Below are 19,284 nucleotides of genomic sequence, written 5' to 3'. Positions count from 1 at the left end.
GCTGTGCTCCAGATCTCCAACACGTTTAACCCAAGACGACTGTTGATCAAAAAATTAGCATTTGCTTTCAGAAGCTGTTTTTTTAAAACTAAATACAAAAAAATTGTGTTTGGAGATGTATTATGGGGGAGTACAAAAAATTCATTATCTTGTGGTCATTTATAAAAATGTTCAATCAAATAAGGCAATAACAACCCTTTAGAGGGTAGGTCAAAAGATGGTACTCTCAAGCTTGAGGGGCACAAAAAAGGTGGCAAAATAAAAAAGGGAGAGGGACTGATGTCAATGTTGCCAGCATTGAGAGGGGTTGTTAAAGAAGGTATAGAAGGCAATCTGGATTTTGAACGAGGGTGGAAAAACAATTAATGGAAGCGGGAACAGCACAGATCACATTACTACAAGTATCCTCATAATAAACTATAATGATAATTCTTCAAATTTAAGTCACTTTTTTGTTGTTTGAGGTTTTTTTCCCATTTTTTTTTAACAACAAGCATACAGAGTAGCATGCTACAATTTACAACACCGGAAAACAAGCTTTTAGTAAAAATCTTTTAAAAGTGACTTGGAATTTAAGGACTATTACTGTGACAAGAAAGATGTGCTATTTCAACATTCAAAAAAATCCAAAAAAACGAACAGTATTCACTCTTCAAAATCATTCAGAAAATCCAAGTATCTGTTAGGTGGATACAGTATGATAACTTGCCACTTTGATGGCAGTAAAGCAGAGAAAGACACATACTACCACAGAAATCCCAATAGTAGTGATCCTTGCCTTATCAGTCACTTCTAGGACACTTGGCCTTTTCCCTCACTATCATAGATACCTACAAGACATAATTCAGAAGGGGGGAAGGAGAAAAGAAAAAAAAAATTTAAAAAAAAAAAATCAATGAACCAAGAGAAATCAGGTATAGGTGACAAACTGAAGAAAACTCATTCTAATATCAGGTGAGTGGAAACAGTGAAATAACCTGGTAGACTCTTCTATCGGCATATAAAATGTCTCAGCTTAATTTATGCATAATAGATTAAGATAGATGGGGACCAACTTTATTACGCATAATAGATGGAGATCTCCAAATGGGAAATTAAACTCCCTGACAGCAAAACAGGTATCTTTTACAGTAATCTACCACATACGTTTAGGACTATAGAATAGTTGCTGGCATGAGAATCTCAATGCTAACAGACATATCCACGAGATAAACATCTCAAATTTGTCTGAAAGGGTAAATCTTTCATAAGATCAGAAAGGCAGAGTAGGCAGTCCCTTGTGTAAGTAGTAATATCCTAGGCATCTCAGCACTTAAGGAAGAAATGTGAACTCTTCGTTTATATAATCTAGGTTCTTCGGAAACTGAGCTTGACCTCTTAACTTGCCTGTGGAGTTACAGTCCACTGGGGAAAGTGCAGCAGCGTGTGCAAGTTCTCCACCTAAGCTCATATTTCCAAGGATAAATGACATCAGTTTAAAATGAAGAAAAAAAAAAACACCTCACACCCCAAAAAAAGAGAGAGAGAAAGAAAAAAACCAATTAAATAAATTAAATAAAGAGAAGGCACGCTCCAGTGCCAACAGTGCTCCAGCTAAGCAAAGTACCCTAGGTATGAAGTGGCTGAATCAGAGCATTGTATATTTTTTTTGTCTGGGTATTAGGAACCAGAAAAAGGGTTGGATACTTCTACGAGGGCCCCAAGGGCTGGTGTGATTCCCAAGATATTAATCCAGGTAGACAAGCCAGGGCTAATAAAGTAGACTCCTAGAGTCCTTGACAATGGGCTGAGCAGGTTCTTTCAGATGCCTCAGAACTTGAGTGGTCCTTGAAGAATGACATCAGAGCTAGAGCCTTCAGGTTTTGCCCCGGAGAAGAAATCATCCAGCCCAGGTTAGCAGGAATGGAGACCACAGAAAGTACACTGCTGTTAGTATCCAAAGAGTAACTACCTGCACACTATATCCACTTTAAGGGGAGTAAAGCTGGTGATAGCAGCAAGCTTTAGATTTAAAAGTTGGGCTTTAGATTTAAAAGACTAGTCTCCAGGTCCATCTACCTCCACTAAGATGTAGCAGGTATTCATATAAATCATGTCACCCACATCCCACAGGAAATAGATGCAAAATACAGCTCTCAGACAAGCTGTGATCCCAAGACATTATCTTTCTTATGCAGAACACAAGTCCAGAAGTCAGCAGGAAGAACTAACACACTACAGGCACTACTCAAATTTGCAGTTAGAGGAATAGGGGGAGGTCACAGAAAAGGTGGGGGAAAAAGGATGCACACACAAACAATATATGAAAGAGACCAGACTGGGTTTAAAAAGCTTAAATGTGAAAGCAGCAACACTGCTCACTCATGTGATACTCAAGAAAAAACAAGGTTGTCGTCCCCTATTTCTTATTCCCATGCTGAAAGATGATGAAAAGGCATCTGAGTACAGAGAACATCTATAGTACAAGAAGTCTCTAAAGTACTCAGCTTACACATTAGAATGTATGAATGTGTATATTAACACTCAAACATAATTAATGATTTAAAGTGCTATCTCATCTGATAACTGTGTTAGTATTCACTCCTCGTTTTGTAGCCAAGTCAATCTCTTAGATTTTACTGTCTTCAACAACATGTGCCAGCAATGGCACCTCTTAGGATTTTTTGTTTGTCTTGGGACATAAAACCAAGACAAGCCTAGTAAAGCAACAAAATTTGCTTGAACTTCTATATAGGAAAATACAATAGTTTCAAATAACAAAGCCTGTGAGCCTTACATAACAATGCCTGAAGCCTGTGAAAACAAGAGTACTAAGAAAACAATGAAGCCTAATAGCTGTTCTCTAAAATAATCTAGTTTGGATGCTATTTATAGTTTTCAAGCAGATATTATTAATAGCAAATTTTTTTGTTTTGGAGGGAGAGGAGATGGTAAAGGCAAAAAAAGGTAATCTGCCACAACAAACCAATCTGCTGTTAAATAATATATAAAGCTCCACAGCTTATATATAAAGCTCCACAGCTTTAAAATGCAAACCACAACTGTTTTCCATGAGGAGTCTCAAAATACTGAAAAATACTGTTTTCTCCACAAACCAGAAAAAGTGTTGTGTTTACCTTAACATGCCACTCAGGATGAGAATTCATATAATCAAACAGCTTCTGATAATTCTGGTACTGCTGATCCCATTCTGAGCTCTCAGCATAGCGAAAATCATCCCCTAGTGGAGCCAATAAAACTTTAGTACGGAAAAGCTTTGACTTCTTTCTGTATTGATCTAAAATCATCCAAGCCCTTGAGGGGAAAAAAAAAAAAGCAATTTAGCAAACAGAAGAATAAAGGTCAGCATTTGACAAAACAATTCTTAGATATCAAGTTGTGCATTAGGGTGACCCTAAATAAGACACAAAACTCCGGTATTTCATTTTATAACAAAAAGCTGGATACAATTCCCCCCACTGGGACACCCCATTCAACCTACTACTGTTGCAAACACTATGCTAATTAAATCCTCCAATAAGCTTATCAAGCTCCATCTCAAACAGTAGGTCAGTCTGCATCAATTTGTTCCTGTGCCAAAACTAACCTTCAGTTCAAATTATGTTTACTTGCTTTATATTTAGATAACAATCCTAATCCTCTCCAGCCCTTATTTACAATAATAAGCAAGTTCTTCTCATCCCCTCTGGTAATTCCCTTGGACACTTTGCTTCATATCTTCATGTCCTTGACAGAAAAACTGCCCATAAATTAAATCTTTGAGGAACTCCAGCCTTGGGAAAAAAAAAAAAAAAAAAAAAAAATCTGGAGGAAGTTCATTACTAACATTCACTGTTCCCCCTTCAGCCAGCTTCTTACCCATCTTAAAGACAACCCTCTTAAGCTTTAAGCAATGTCCTGAAAAATTAAACCCACTGTTTTTCTGCTTTTGGCCTCTTAAAAAAAAAAAAAAAAACAACAAACCCAAACAAAAACAAAACAAAACAAAAAAAAACTTACACATGCACACACAGAAAAAAGGCACAAAAATTATCCTTTGGCACCTACTAACTCTGTGATGGACAGAATATGTCAAAAATATGTTCTGTCATTAAGCAGCAATGTATTAGAAGTTACAAGTCTGACATCTGGGTTTCCGAAAAGGTCCAGTGTACCTGCCGCCCCCCCAAACCACAATCACTGTCAAAATCTTCAGATGCCTATCTTCTCTAATTAAAGTTATGGAAATAATTTTGGTAAGGAGTATAAACCATAGTAACATATTTAAGAAAACAGGAATACAAATGACAAAGTTTTAAAGAGAAAATAGCAGCAAAATCCAGATACCAGGGAGCTTTTTGTTTCTACAAGTCTTTAATAGATGGTGTCGTGGTTCAACCCTAGCAAGCAACCAAGCACCACACAGCCGCTCACTCACTCACCCCCCGGTGGGATGGGGGAGAGAATCAGAAGAGTAAAAGTGAGAAAACACATGGGTTGAGATAGGAACAGTTTAAAAATTGAAATAAAGTAAAACAGTAGTAGTAGTAATAATAATAACAAATAATAATAATATACGAAGCAAGTGATGCACACTACGATTGCTCCCCACCTGCCAAACAATGCCCAACCCACCCCCAAGCAATGATCTCCCTTCTTGGCCAACTCCCCCAGTTTATATACTGAGCATGACGTCCTATGGTATGGCATAGCCCTTTGGCCAGTCTGGGTCAGCTGTCCTGGCTGTGCCCCCTCCCAGCTTCTTGCGCACCTGGCAGAGCACGAGAAGCTGAGAAGTCCTTGACTATTGTAAGCGCTACTTAGCAACAACTAAAACATCAGTGTGTTACCAACATTATTCTCATCCTAAATCCAAAGCACAGCACTATACCAGCTACTAGGAAGAGAATTAACACTCCTCCAGCTGAAACCAGGACAATGGTCTACCAAAATCTACTTTCAAGTCACACTCTTGAAGATGTTATATAAACATTTATGTGAGAATTGAATCTAGTCCAATATATCAGAAATCCGTATTTCTTTGATCAGCAAGTCAAGTTTTATTTGTTTATCAGATGATAAAAGTATTGAGTAAACACAAGGTCTGACTGTATTCTGGAGGGAGAAAGGGGGCACAACAACATCTTTAGTTAAGGATCTACATAGTTCTGATGAGACTAGAATAGACCCAACTAGTGGCTTTCCCCTCTCTCTGTCTATAGTTTGATCTACAGCTGAGATTACCAAGTATTTAGGCTTGAATCCATATTTTCCATGACTTTCAACAGGTTGCTGATTTAAACATAAAGACTTCCTCTCCAATCAACTAACAGAGCAATTGGCACCACACAGGACTTTGTAATTCTACCTTCTAAGAAGCCAGCCTAATTCATATTTTTCACATGCAGCCTATGGTTGGGAACCTGCTTTATTTTAGAGTTTCTTGAAAAATACAGGACTTCAGGAAAGGTTACAGTTAACAGTTATTTGACTGACATCTCTCTTCAAAGTCCTCCTCTAGTTTCTTTCCACATCTACTGCAAAATTCATCAGTATTGCTGTTCTCCCTTTCTTCAAAGTACTCACAACTGTAGGATTATGAGGAGTTTTTTAAGGGGGCAGCAGGGTCTCCCTCCATTGCAAACCAGTTCCAATTGCAAAAACACCAAAGAAAAATTAAATGCCTCAAGTCAGGTATACCCTCTTAAGTTTCTCTCAAATAACTTCCTAAATCACTATTTCATACAGGAATGAGAAAGAGTCAGCAGAAAACCACAGACAGAATTTGCTGAAGATGAAAAATACTTCTGGAGGAAAAAAAAAAAAAAAAAAAAAGATTCCAGTAAGTGTCACCAATGCTTTCCCCTTCCGGTTCCCTAGCAAGACAGTATTAGATACATTCTGATACACGTTCATCCCGCCTACCTGAATAAATTTGAAAGCCAGAGGGAACAGTCATGATAAACTTTTTGTAGCACCGTAATTATGGATATAGCATATTAGCAGCAACTCCATTTTAATGGCTTTAAAAAAAAACAAGCCCAAGTTTTTGTTTTTATACAATCAAAAGTTCTTGGAATTGTACACAAGATGCATTATATAGTTTTCGATATTCAGAGCAACCCTAACTGCACTCTTAGTTGGCAACACTGAAGTATATCAACATTGTCAGTAACAGTACCAAGAATATTTTTCAACTTTCTTTGCAGTTTTCAGATTATCATTGAATGCTTAAGACCTTTCACAAATGAAGAAAATCAGCAGGTGTGAAAACACAAGTGTGTTCTTTTAACACAAAAATTCCAAGTATTTAGCTAAAACATATCAGAACAACTATCATGGCTGGCTTTGCCCCTTCCCGTGTCAAAAGAGGAGGAGCAGTAGCCACCCAGAGTCCGTGGGAATCACAAGAAATTTTGCAGCAGCTATAGCAACGCCACATCAGCAATGTAATTCTGAACACCAGTTACATGAAGTGCAACATGACCAATCATAAAGAGAAAAAAGCTGAACGGTAAAATTGGGCTCTTGAACAGCAGGGGGGTGAAGGGGAGAGTCCATTTTCTACTCCTTCTCTGAAGCACATAACTTGAAGTACAGATTCTTTCCTATTGCCATGCACGGGAGAGAGACATACACCAAAACAAGCTATGCTTCCTCTAATGAAACAACTCATTCCCATTCAAGGAGAAAAAAAAAAAAAAAAAAAAAAAAACAGCTGTTCTTTCTTGCTAGTGTGAAAAGCTAGAACTTCAACATTCAATCATATGGATAAAGATGCAGCTGCAAAACAGGGCAAGTGCAACAGCAATCTTTATAACCTGAGTTGTTATGAAGTGTAATTAAACAAGTACAGGCTTTCAATTAGGCTTCTGTTTCATTCCTTCCTACCAAATCACAACTAAAGTGGCAAGGCAATGATAAATCCAACAGCTGCTAGTCTTAAGTTTGCAATTCAATATCTCTTCAGTATATATGTATGGACATAATAGTACTGAAATCAAAAGCAACAGTCCCAGCTCAGCATTCAAGATCTGTGTTTTATCAGTTTTGTTGCAGTTTTAGCATTGAAGAAAGGTTAGTGATCTAAACCTTGCCTCTAAATTACTCAAGTGTGTATCAAATACTTTTTTCAGATCCATGTAGTGTAGATGTCCTGTATTTTTCCAATCTTCAAAAACAAAGCAATCAGATGAGAGACAGATTAATTAGTGTGCTACAAAGCTTGGAAAGCTTATGATGTAAATATAGATTTTCCAATTACTTCTGGATCTCATACATCTCCTCATCATAACAACTGTAAAACTTGTGTTGTTACAGACGTCAGATCAGGGAAGTTTTTGGTTGCCTACAATATTCCAACTTTTTCTGTTTCATAAAATATGACTAGTGTTTTTAGCATTGTCCAGCAAAACCCTACTTTCTATATTTTAGTGGATATATTTGAAACTACACTCAAAGTATGGTTCCTGTGTTCCTTCAGTGTTGCAAATGTAAATAATACAGGCTCCCAACTCAAAGACCATGTGTTAGTTTTACTTTTCCCTTTAGGTATAATCTACCATACTGCTGTTTCAACTCCCTGTTGGACACCAAAACTGTTTTTATCTACCAAAAGCTGATGCAAAAGATTAAGTTTCACAGACCATATTGAAACGATGATCTCTTCAACTTGATCATACATTCACTATATACCTGCCCCATTTCTTTTCTTCCTTGATTTCATATGACGTAATGAAAGAACAATTTCTTTTACAAGGTCTAATTTAGATTGTTATGCAAAGGTTGCATCTTGGAAGTGCAGGGATAAATTAAGATCCAATTAAAAAAGAAAAATGTTAAAAAGCATTCCAAGCAGGCTTTCTATATTATACTTACAGCCTGTATGTTCCAAGTATTTCTTAAACAAGCTGTTACTCTTCTACAAATATTGGTCTCAGCTAATTGGGATACATATTCAAGATTATTCTTTTTACAACTTTGACTTAAAGACACACGAGCTTTCAGTCATTTGATAAGCACTGGATGTGTCATAATGATTATCCTATTAGCTCTACTGTTCTCCTGTTACCTTCAGCTCTCATTTTTCTACTTTTAAAGAAAATTACTTTTTCCTATCATCATTTCAATTTCTACCTTAAAATATGACAACTGTGATGTATTCTGTTTTATTTTGGTTTTATCTTCGATAAAATTTTGTAACTGAGTTTTACTGACAAAGTGAAGTTTTCAAGATGCTTGGCAAAACTTATACTCAGAAAAAGGACATGTAGATTTGACATATAGAAAACCAATGCATCACATCATCACTTCAAAACTTCACCATCAAGACTAGATCCAAAAAGTCACCCTGGTTTCCTTAATACATTTATTACACTCAGCAATTTGCAACAATTGTAAACACCTATCTAAATTTCTAAAATTTCTAGCTCTTGAACGTGAGGATGGATTGAAGGCCTGATGATAGTAACAGGACTGTAGAATACAATCTTTTTCTGGAAAAACTTTTAGCAGTCCTAGCTTCCCTTTCTTGTTGTGTTGGGTTTTTTTTTTTTTTTTTTTTGGGGGGGGGGGGGGGTTGTTTTTTGTTTTTTGTGTGTGGTTTTTTTTTTAAATCTCCCCCTCCCCCACGCAAATTGAAAAGTAGTTTTGTATAACTGTAAAACTTGATTCTTACCCATGGCAAAACAACTCAGTGTTTCTATTTGAAAAATAAAATTGGGGTTAATATGATTCCCTCCACCCCAACATGTAAGACATAGGATTCGGATTCATTTAAAGTGTCCATTTCAAGAAACCTAGGCCACAGATTGCCAAGTTTTGCAAGGATATACCATGGAAAACATTTCACCATTTGCAGTTACAGCATCCTACACCATACTGTTCCTGAAGTCTTCCACTGGCAGGAGATAGATCACTGTCTATTCATAAGATTCACAAAAACTACAGTAAACCAGTAACATGATTATAACCAAACAGTTCTGCCTAACATTCAGAGCTAGTAATAGTTACATTCATGTATCATGAATAGAAAAGAAAAAAAATTAATGCATCTCCCTTAATTATAACCTATCATCAAATTTCACTGTCAATTATGTTCTGAGGTTAGGAGCAAACACTAGGTTAAGTAATAGGTATTATTTTCCTATGACAAGTTTAAGACCTATACAAAGTCACCAAGCTATGCTAGATATCGTGTTTGACCGGCATAATTTTTTTTTAAAGTTATTCCCTTGCAGAGTATGTAAAAACTGTACCTGTGCTGAACATTTCCAGCGTGAATGGCTTCTGGTGGAACTCTCCATGGACAGCTTACTCTTCCTCCAGGAAGACGTTTGAAATCAAACTGGCAGCAGATTTTCGGATCTGGGCCACAAGTATGAGGAACATCATAGCTATAGAAAGGCATCATATGACAAAGGATATCTGTACTGGATCCCAAATCTGGAATTAAATACATAGAGCACACCTTTAAAATAAACCTTCTCAGATTTGCTGAAACTAAACCAGTTCCATGTTCTTAATCCAAGAATTGTATTAAAAATATCAGATCAAGACAATTCCTTGCTTTGAATATCCATACCTGGAGTCTACCTTTGTATGTACGTTACATATGAAGAGCCTAAAAACAGAGATACCACAAAGATTGGAATGCTCCAATCAAGCACCAGCTGATTGTGAAAGACAGGAACAAAGTGTTAGGGGTTTTTTTTACCCAGATAAATCTCATTATTTCCAGAGTTTTAGAGGTGAACAAAACACATCTTGTATACTTTAAGTAAATCAAAACCAACCAACCAACCACAAAACCCCAAACAAACAAAAAACCCTACAAAACAAAAAACAAACCAAAACCCAACCACCTTGCTGTCTTTACCTCATTAGCACAACACTTGAATTGGTTTGCTTTGGCAATATCTTAATTTCTTGAACACTAACTTCAACACATTAACAGTACGATTCTACGTACTTGTAAATAGATTCTGTGTGCTTGTACATAAAATTACATACAATTATATGCACTTCTGAGATCATCTTTGCAATCCTAACTTTTCCATCTAATCAGTACATTCCCTAAAGTTTAACCCACCAGGAGCAGAGATCTACATACATTTTGTCAAGTCTCAAAAGAAGGTCTTTCAAAATTTAACTTTCAAGAGAACCTGAAGTTCTCACAGAACTCATCTGGTAAAACCCCTAAATGCCGATTACTTATTTCCAGCACTAACTACTTAAAGCAATTTTATGCTGAAAAAAAGGGATGAATGCTGTAGATGTGCCACAAAACCTGGCTCCTAAGTATGTCAACAATACATACGAAAATACTCTTCAAAACCTTAACAGCATAAGTCTTCATAGTTCCAATACAGACACTTTGTTTAAAAACTCCTACTTTACTACTACTTACTTATTACTAAAAAGGTAATATTCCATAAATATATGCATTTACTTTTCAGTTACAGGAGTTCTCTTTATCTCAGGTACCACATCTACGTATTATGCCAGATGAATATGCAGTGATCTTTGATATGTGACCTGTCTTGAAAAGCCTTCTTTTGAAGCCCAAACACTAGACCATATCATACATGTGATTTACAGATGCAACCATTTAGGAAAAAGGACTGTCAATTAAGTGTACGCTGTACACTGAGTGGCATATACCAACATTCAAAGAAAAATCTCTGAAGTGTCAGTATCTGACAACTTCTTTCACAGTGGTATGTTTTCTTCAAGTTAAGTTTACAGCAGACCGCTGTCTCTGAATACCCTCCTTCCTACAGTTTCCAACACAGAGGAACTAAAAAGCTTCAAAATCACCACCACCTTTCAATAGTAATTATTAGATACATTTGTTTGATCCTGTATTGATAAAACAGTGACATACTAGCTTACTTTAAAAAAACAGAAAGACCAAAACCTCAATTGCATACATTCACCATACAGCTTATGGGAATGCTGGTATAGTACAAAGCAAACCAAAATATTCATATGGAAAAGTACATTCATTTACAGACCCATCAGTTCGCTAAGGTATAATCACTACACTATCTAAGAAAACTATCATACTCTATATTGTATAAATAATATTAAAAAAGCAATTATATTTATTCTAAGAATAAAGTTTTAGATGAGAATTTCATTGCAAACTAAAATGGTGAAATGTTTTTAATCTATTTTTCTGACTAAAGATAACCTACAAATTTCAAGTCTACAGAAAGCTGCTCTAACTAATGACACTAATTTGTCACACCAGCTGAAGAAAACTGGTTGCTTGCAAGTTTTTTCCTTATTAAGAACATAAACAAGACAGATCTCTCCATCTTCAAATATTCACTTTCACTTTACTTATTGGAAAGTAAAAGCACAAATGAAAGTGAAGCAACAGAAGATCAGAGGAACAATGGCAATAGTACAGTTGTTATATTTAACCCCTTTTCCTACCACACAGGTACTCACATTCCCTTTCTGTTATTTAAAAAAAAAAAAAAAATCCTTGAAAATTAACCTAGATGAAAGTCTTTAACAGAACTGCAAGTCTAAAATTTTAAAGTCTAGACTAACTTCTGTAAATAACCTGTTCTGTAAGGATTTCCATAGTATTTATTCACGTTCTCTCCATAGTTTACCTGAGTAAATTAACAAAATAAATTGACATAAAGAAAAAACACATACCCCAGTTCTGTCTCCAAAAAAATTCTAGTGTCTTCTGCGTTGCAAAATGTTTTTTAACTGAGTAATGAACTCTCTGTATAAGCATATTAGAAAACCCTGCGCGTTTCAGAAGGTAGGCCATTGTTGGTGAATGCCCAAAAGGATCAATTGCCCAACCAGACTTTGGTTTTACTCCTGTTGACAAAAGAAAAAAGTAAAATGGGAAGAAAGTTTTACTTTTTACTCAAAGAAGGCTATACCAATATAATTCAAATCAGAGCAGTAAAGATAAAATTTCCAAGAAGATAAATTAAAATACACAGCTAAGTATTAAGCCTCCTGCAGAACACACCCTGGAATTAACAAGCTAGAATTAAACAGATAAACAATTAACAAAAAAAAAAAAATCAAATGTCTTAGAGGTGAGGCATTGTCTAACTACATAAAAAACCTGAGATTAGTACTCTACGTTGCTACACTATTTCAATCGTGTCTCAAACATCTTTCCATGGAATCATAATGAAATTCATCTCCTTTTTCACTTTAAGGAGTTTACAGATGTTACAATAGGAAAGGAAATCTGAAAGAAAATGAACGAATGAAGACTGATGTAGCTTGTTGAATTTTCACTGTAGTTTAGATAATATTAACCGTTGTTGGCTTTGGAACTAACTTTTATTTTGATTTATTTGGCTGGCAATCATTAGAATCATGTTGATTAATACTGTCTTTTCACTGAACTTCATACTAGCAAATAAAGAAGCTATATGGGACAATGAAGAACTGCCCACTGTAGCGGAAGATCAGGTTCAAGACCATCTACAGAACCTGAAGGTGCACAAGTCCATGGGACCTGATGAGATGCATCCACAGGTCCTAAGGGAACTGGCAGATGAAGTTGCTAAGCCACTATCCATCATATTTGAGAAGTCGTGGCAGCCCGGTGAAGTTCTCACCGACTGGAAAAGGGGAAACATAACCCCCATTTTCAAAAAGGGGAAAAGGAAGACCCAGGGAACTACAGGCTAGTCAGTCTCACCTCTGTGCCTGGCAAGATCACGGAGCAGATTCTTCTGGAAAATATGCTAAGGCACACAGAAAATAAGGAGGTGATTGGTGGCAGCCAACATGGCTTCACTAAGGGCAAATCGTGCCTGACAAATTTGGTGCCTTTCTGCAACGGGGTTACAGTGTTGGTGGATAAGGCAATAGCAACAGGTGTCATCTACCTGGACTTAGGCAAAGCATTTGACACCGTCCCACAATGGAGAGACATGGATTCAATGGATAGACCACTCAGTGCATAAGGAATTGGCTGGATAGTTGCGCTCAAAGAGCTGCGGTCGGTGGCTTGTCCAAGTAGAGATCAGTGACAAGTGGTGTTCCTTCAGGGTCAGTACTGGGACCGGCACTGTTTAACATTTTTGTTGGCGACATGGACAGTGGGACTGAGTGCACCCTCAGCAAATTTACCAACGACACCAAGCTGTGTGGTGTGGTCAACACGCTGGAGGGAAGGGATGCCATCCAGCGGGACCTTGACAAGCTTGAGAGGTGGGCCTATGCAAACCTCATGAAGTTCAAGGCCAAGTGCAAGGTCCTGCACATGGGTCAGGGCAATCCCAAGTATAAATACAGGCTAGGTGGAGAATGGATTGAGAGCAGTCCTGAGAAGAAGGACTTGGGGGTGTTGGTTGATGAGAAACTCAACATGACCCAACAATGTGCGCTTGCAGCCCAGAAAGCCAACCGTATCCTGGGCTGCATCAGAAGAAGCATGACCAGCAGGTCGAGAGAGGTGGTCCTCCCCTTCTACTCCACTCTCATGTGAGACTCCACCTAGACTACTGTGTTCAGCTCTGGGGCCCCCAACATAAGGGCATGGACCTGCTGAAGTGAGTCCAGAGGAGGGCCATGAAGATGATCAGGGGGCTGGAGCACCTCCCCTATGAGGCCAGGATGAGAGAGTTGGGGTTGTTCAGACTGGAGAAGAGAAGGCTCCAGGGAGACCTTATAGCAGCCTTCCAGTACCTGAAGGGGGCCTACAAGAAAGCTGGAGAGGCACTTTTTACAACGGCACATAGCGATAGGACAAGAGGTAATGGCTTTAAACTGAAAGAGGGTAGATTTAGATTAGCTATAAGGAAGAAATTCTTCACTATGAGGGTGGTGAGGCACTGAAATAGGTTGCCCAGAGAAGCTGTGGATGCCCCATCCCTGGAAGTGTTCAAGGCCAGGTTGAATGGGGCTTTGAGCAACTTGGTCTAGTGGAAGGTGCCTGTCCATGGCAGGGGGGTTGGAACCAGATGATCTCTAAGCTTCCTTCCAACCCAAACTATTCTATGATTCTATGATATCTAACTCGTTTAACTGATTCTTCAATATGGTTCCTTAGGCACACTTTTACTGTATTACAAAAAAAAAAAACGTAGGGAATGCATTACCCTTTTATTAGGCCTTCCCTCCCCCCATCTCTTAATTATGTCAAGCTGTGTCTATGGAAATTGCAATCTAAGAAAAACATAGTGAAACAGCTTTTCAAAATAATTTCAGTTAATTGGATGAAGTAATGTTAACTTATTATTAAAATCACCGTACAAATTTTCTATATTAAAAAAATTCTATATAAAAAGGGTTATCTCTACTTGTAGAACCAAACAAAAGAAAACTCCCAAAGCCAGCAGAACAGTTCAGCCAATGTTATTGCAGTTAGTAATTCCTCAAAGTTTCAAAAGCAAATGAGTTGGCCTTTTTTTTTTTTAAATATGAACAATTCTAACATTACAATGGGTTTAGGTTTTATAAGTACAACTGCTACAACAACTGCTACTAAATTTCACATTTACTTATATGAAAGCCTTGCATAAGAGAACCTAATGAATACACAGCCTGCAGAACACATCCAAGCACATAAAAGGAATATCAATTTTTAAGTCATTTAAGGCCTTTGTCATGATTTTCAAAAGACAGAAATGACAAATCGGAAACTGCTTGTGATATCAGAGATACGTGATCTACAATTCAGCATGATCTAGTGTTATATTTTATTATGCTAATATACTATGCACATCTTTCATTGATCAAGACAAAAATGGTATGACATAAAATTGTTTAAATACACTTCATCCAGGAACTTCTATCTGCAAACAGTAATTGCAAATACTAGACTCAATCTTATATCTTCCAGTAAGTGGTCTGCTTTAATGTTTCAGGAAAGCAGAGTAAAGAGAGCCTTCTAAGCATCTCAGAAGTACAAAAAAAGCATTTTCTAATTGACTTCCTTTATTAACACAGTTAAATTTTAGATCAAGCTACATACCGAGGTTCTTTTCTAGCCATTGATGTCCTTCTATCAGTTGGTCAATTAAAGCAAAATAATGAGGAGAGGCTTCATCAGGCATGACCCATCCTCCTGTTACTATTTCAAATTGTCCATCTTTTATTAACCTGAAAAATATGTAAGTTATGTTCAGAATCTTGCATATGAAAATACACTCTTAAAAATCAATTTCTGAATACCCAATAGGTATTCACCAGGGACATGATGCCAAAATCTAAAATGCTTGTGCTACTTCTGTCACTGGACTACATTTATTTAACCAAACAGGGAAAGAATGAATAGATGAACAGTGAAATTTTTAATGCTTCTATGCAACGAAAACTACCAGCTCTACTGCACGTGTCATAGTATTTCATTTTTTTTAAAATGAGAAAGAAGGCTATTTCCTGCATAGATTACAAAATAAAAGTGTATGTGCCACAGTACCTATAGCCAATTGAATGAGATACTTAGACATTGCACATTTCAAGTACTACCAGTATCTCCCCATCTTTGATCTACCATTCTTTTTGTTTTAGAGAGCTGATAGAGCTTCAAAGTTTATTGTATCTATAAAAGCTTCAGACCATCTAACTCAAAATGCCTTCTTGAAACAGATCACAGGATGACTGAGTCTCTCTATTGTTAGTTGATCATGCTTCCAGCATCAGATGGTCCCAACAGTTAAATAATGTAATTTCAGCACTTATATTGTACACTAGCATACAAATGTTTAATGAATTCAAGAAATAAATACAGCAAACATCTATAATTTCTCTAAGTTTTGATAATACCCTTAAGCGTAATGAAAAACATACAGCAAAATAATCTCCAGTGCAGCTTCTGTAAGTCTTACAGCAGTTTAACCAATACCTGATTCCCTGAAGAAAGGGCACGGTTCCCTAGTGACTATCATTTACTGTTTATTGTGTTCCAAGGGATCTTTCTAACCTCAAAAAAACCCAGCTGTGCTATAATACTCATGCATTGTACATGAATTTTTAAATAGATAGTTTTCTATGTCATTCCTAAGATTTCCAGCATTACCTAACCTTTGCAGCTGTAAGGCTCTCATAGCCTTAATTTACACTGAAACTCATGCATTTTGAAGCACAGCATGAGAAGCTGGGCATCACAGAGATGAGGTAAGAAGTGTTGGATGCTGTCTTAAAGCAAAGTACAAAACAAAACAAAACAAACCCTTTTTGAAAACTCCAAACTAGATCCTTACTTCAAGTTTATCCAAGCAACACACTTTCTTGTCTCAAAATTCAGGCAAACCTTTTACTTCTGTATTACATTTTGACTTGCAATTTTAAAAAGAATTAAGAAGAACAAGGGTGTAGAGTATGTACTACTTTACCATTTAAGCAGCTGCATGTTTCTAAAAAATACATGTATTTAAAAACAAAACAACTCATTTCATAATTGTGTTATACCTGAAGAAAACGTTACCATAAATAGCTAATATGAAAGACTGTTTTTATTCTATTGCCAATACTTCAAGATGACTTCAAATAAAGTTTATAATCACAACTTCATTACAATTTGAATGACATCTTCATGGTTGTACATGGAAAATTTTAGCCAGTTTTTTTAGCAACTTAGTAATTTGGCTTCACTTCTCTAAACAGAGTTTTACTTTCTAACTGGGGGGGGGAAATCAACCAAGCCCAAAAAAATCAGAACTTCAGTAGCTGATTATTCTAGCAATTCTGCATCACAACAAGTGAAATCTCAAGTTTACAGTTTAGTCAAATACACAAAGTCTCAGAACATGCCACATGAAAGAAAAGAAATAGTTCAGTGTTCAAACCTTTTAACGGCATCCTTTTTTTGGCTATCTATTCCATCCCACCATTTTGAAAAGTATGAAATCTCAGACCACATAAATTTCCTTCGGCTGTCTTCTTGCAGTTTTATAACCATATTATTTAAGATATGCTGTGTTTGATCTCTGAAGTAATCATCAAAAGTCTTCAGCCAACCTAAGAAAATAAGAAATGTAAGTTGCTTTCAACAGTCTTAGAGACCTGCCTTCTTCCCACTCCCTACAAAAAGTGAAGCATCTTCTTAAAAAGCTGAACTTTACACACTATGGACAGTTCAAAGTGCTAAACTCTCCAGGAGTTTCTTTTTACTATGTTCAGACATTTTATTTCCTAAACGTATAAATATATGGAATATTAGGCTTTCTACTTTGATCAACAGAATACACAGATTTAAACCATCGTGGATTTTTTAATTTAAGCACAAATTAAGTGGTTGAAAAGAAAGATGTACGTATCTGCAAACTGATCTTCCTTGATAACTTCCAACACGTTTCCTCATCTCTCACATCAGGAGGACTGTAGCGTCTACTAACAGATCACCTTCCCAGCGCAAGCCCTATTCCCTACACACAAACCTTCAACATCTCCTAATCCTTCCCTCAATGTCTTATGTCTTCTTTCAAGTCATAAAGCACCCCATCACCCTACTTTATGTAAAACAATTGAACGAAAATCCTTACTAGCAGCATCTTACACCCACAGCTTGAAGAGAAAATTAAGAGCCACTAATGGTATCCCACAGACTTTGAAGGTAAAGAAATAAAACAGGGTCAAACAAACCAGCAGTAAGTCCTGCAGCACATGTTCAGCATCATTTATGAATGAGGGGTTTGTTAGCAATGACTGAGAAAAGAAATACATTGTAGCTGCACCCCCTCATTAGAAAAGATATCAATGAGATGCAGAGTAAAGGAAAAACCAACTTTAACACATATTCAGACCTCAGAGTGCAGAGCCTTCCATGAAATTCTTTAACCTCTCCCTAAAATCTTGCATGAGAAAGTACATGCATCTTCCTTCCCAGAACCTGGAAGGGATGTGTTCTTTCTGTAACTATAACCGGAAAAAAGAAGCAGATAAGCCTGTATACTTAATACACAAGTGGCATATTCCTACTCTTCACACCAGCTCTTGTCATGCATGAGCATTTTCATTCAAGTGCTTCCAAAAGAGACTCAGCAGAGAGGTTTAAGGAAGTATCATATACAGCAGATTAACTACTGAAGAATGCAAGCTAGGTTACAAATTGGTCCTATAGCATGCATCCACACTTTAAGATTTTGTGAAAGCTTCCACACAATGTGAGGATTGTACTCTAGACAAATATGACCTTAGTGATTCCACTCTGATTTACCAGTTCTGTTCTGCAGAGGCACTGCCATTCTAGCATAATGTCAATCTGCTTATAAGAAGATATAGCATTAGGCTCCTCTTGAATGAGATAATATTGTTTCAAGGCAGTTATACAAATGCACAAAATTTTAGTATTAAAAATAATTTTTAAGTCCAATAAAAGGAAACCACTTTATTACTGAATAGAGTCTGAATATTGATTCAGAAAGGATATGTTCTACATTATTTTAACAATAAAAAATAAATTACATTAATCTTAGATAGAAATGCAGAGCTAATGTAATTTGACAATATGCACATTATTTTCCAGTTCACATCAATTTGTTAATTATATTTCAAATGAAGAATCTTGTAATTAGGAATAACCACTAGACACTAGTGCACTCTTTGGTGGCACTACTTTCAGGTTGCACTCTCACATTTTAAAGGTTAAATTTTAATAAAGTATTCAGAAACAAACAAAACCACCACAAATTTCCAAAAAACTCCCTTTTTTACTTTGCAAATGAGGAAATAAAACTATAACATTCCATAGGAAAAGTGCTAGCTCATTTTTTTTTTTTCAACAGATGTTTAGCATCTAGAAGAATCATCACATATAAGTTTCTGTACAGATAAAACACTAGGATCTAATCTAATCTACCTTAAAGGGGAAAAATGCATTTTGTCAAGACAATTCATATGAGGGCTTAAAATCTAAACTTGAAACATACTTTCTTTAGTGGCATGCAAACAGCTTAATACAAAAAAGTTGACAGTAAATTACTATTATATACTAGTTTCTTGAAGACTGAAAACACAAGCAATAAATAAGCTGAATTTAGTTTCCTTTTGTACTGTTTTTAATCAAAATTTGTTGTGATCTCTGCCTATTTCAGTAAGTTTTTTTTATGGAAGCTTTCACTCAAATAATTGTGATCACATGACCAATTAATATTTTTCAGTGCTCATTTACTTTTCAACAAACCAAAGAAATATTTTACTAATATTTACATTAAAAGATCCACATGTAGCAGACTACAAATTTATAGCTTCTTACCAGGAATTTCTTCTGCAAGAGATAATATCATGTCAGCACACAACTAACAGTGGATGAACTAAAACTATACTATGCTTTTCCTATACAGAAATATATCATAATAATAAACT

General features: G+C 36.4%; 1 protein-coding gene across 6 annotated transcripts in view; it reads right to left on the bottom strand.

Moving 5' to 3' along the window:
- The window catches only part of MAN2A1 (mannosidase alpha class 2A member 1), a 121,077-nt gene that overhangs the window by 67,410 nt on the left and 34,383 nt on the right, over window positions 1–19,284 (bottom strand). For 5 of the 6 annotated variants that reach the window (XM_082337327.1, XM_082337328.1, XM_082337329.1 and 2 more), the window contains 5 exons: window positions 16,767–16,938; window positions 14,951–15,078; window positions 11,653–11,826; window positions 9,237–9,423; window positions 3,117–3,294 (listed from right to left, as the gene is read on the bottom strand). In XM_082337327.1, coding sequence (XP_082193453.1) covers window positions 3,117–3,294; window positions 9,237–9,423; window positions 11,653–11,826; window positions 14,951–15,078; window positions 16,767–16,938 — 839 coding nt within the window. Of the gene's footprint in view, window positions 1–3,116; window positions 3,295–9,236; window positions 9,424–11,652; window positions 11,827–14,950; window positions 15,079–16,766; window positions 16,939–17,723; window positions 17,831–19,284 lie in introns of those variants that run through there. The other variant, XM_082337332.1, reaches the window with a different exon arrangement.

This window comes from Platalea leucorodia, assembly GCF_965183815.1.
Source record: "Platalea leucorodia genome assembly, chromosome: Z".
In the NCBI taxonomy this organism is placed as follows: domain Eukaryota; kingdom Metazoa; phylum Chordata; class Aves; order Pelecaniformes; family Threskiornithidae; genus Platalea; species Platalea leucorodia.
This window is presented reverse-complemented; position numbering and strand designations above follow the sequence as displayed.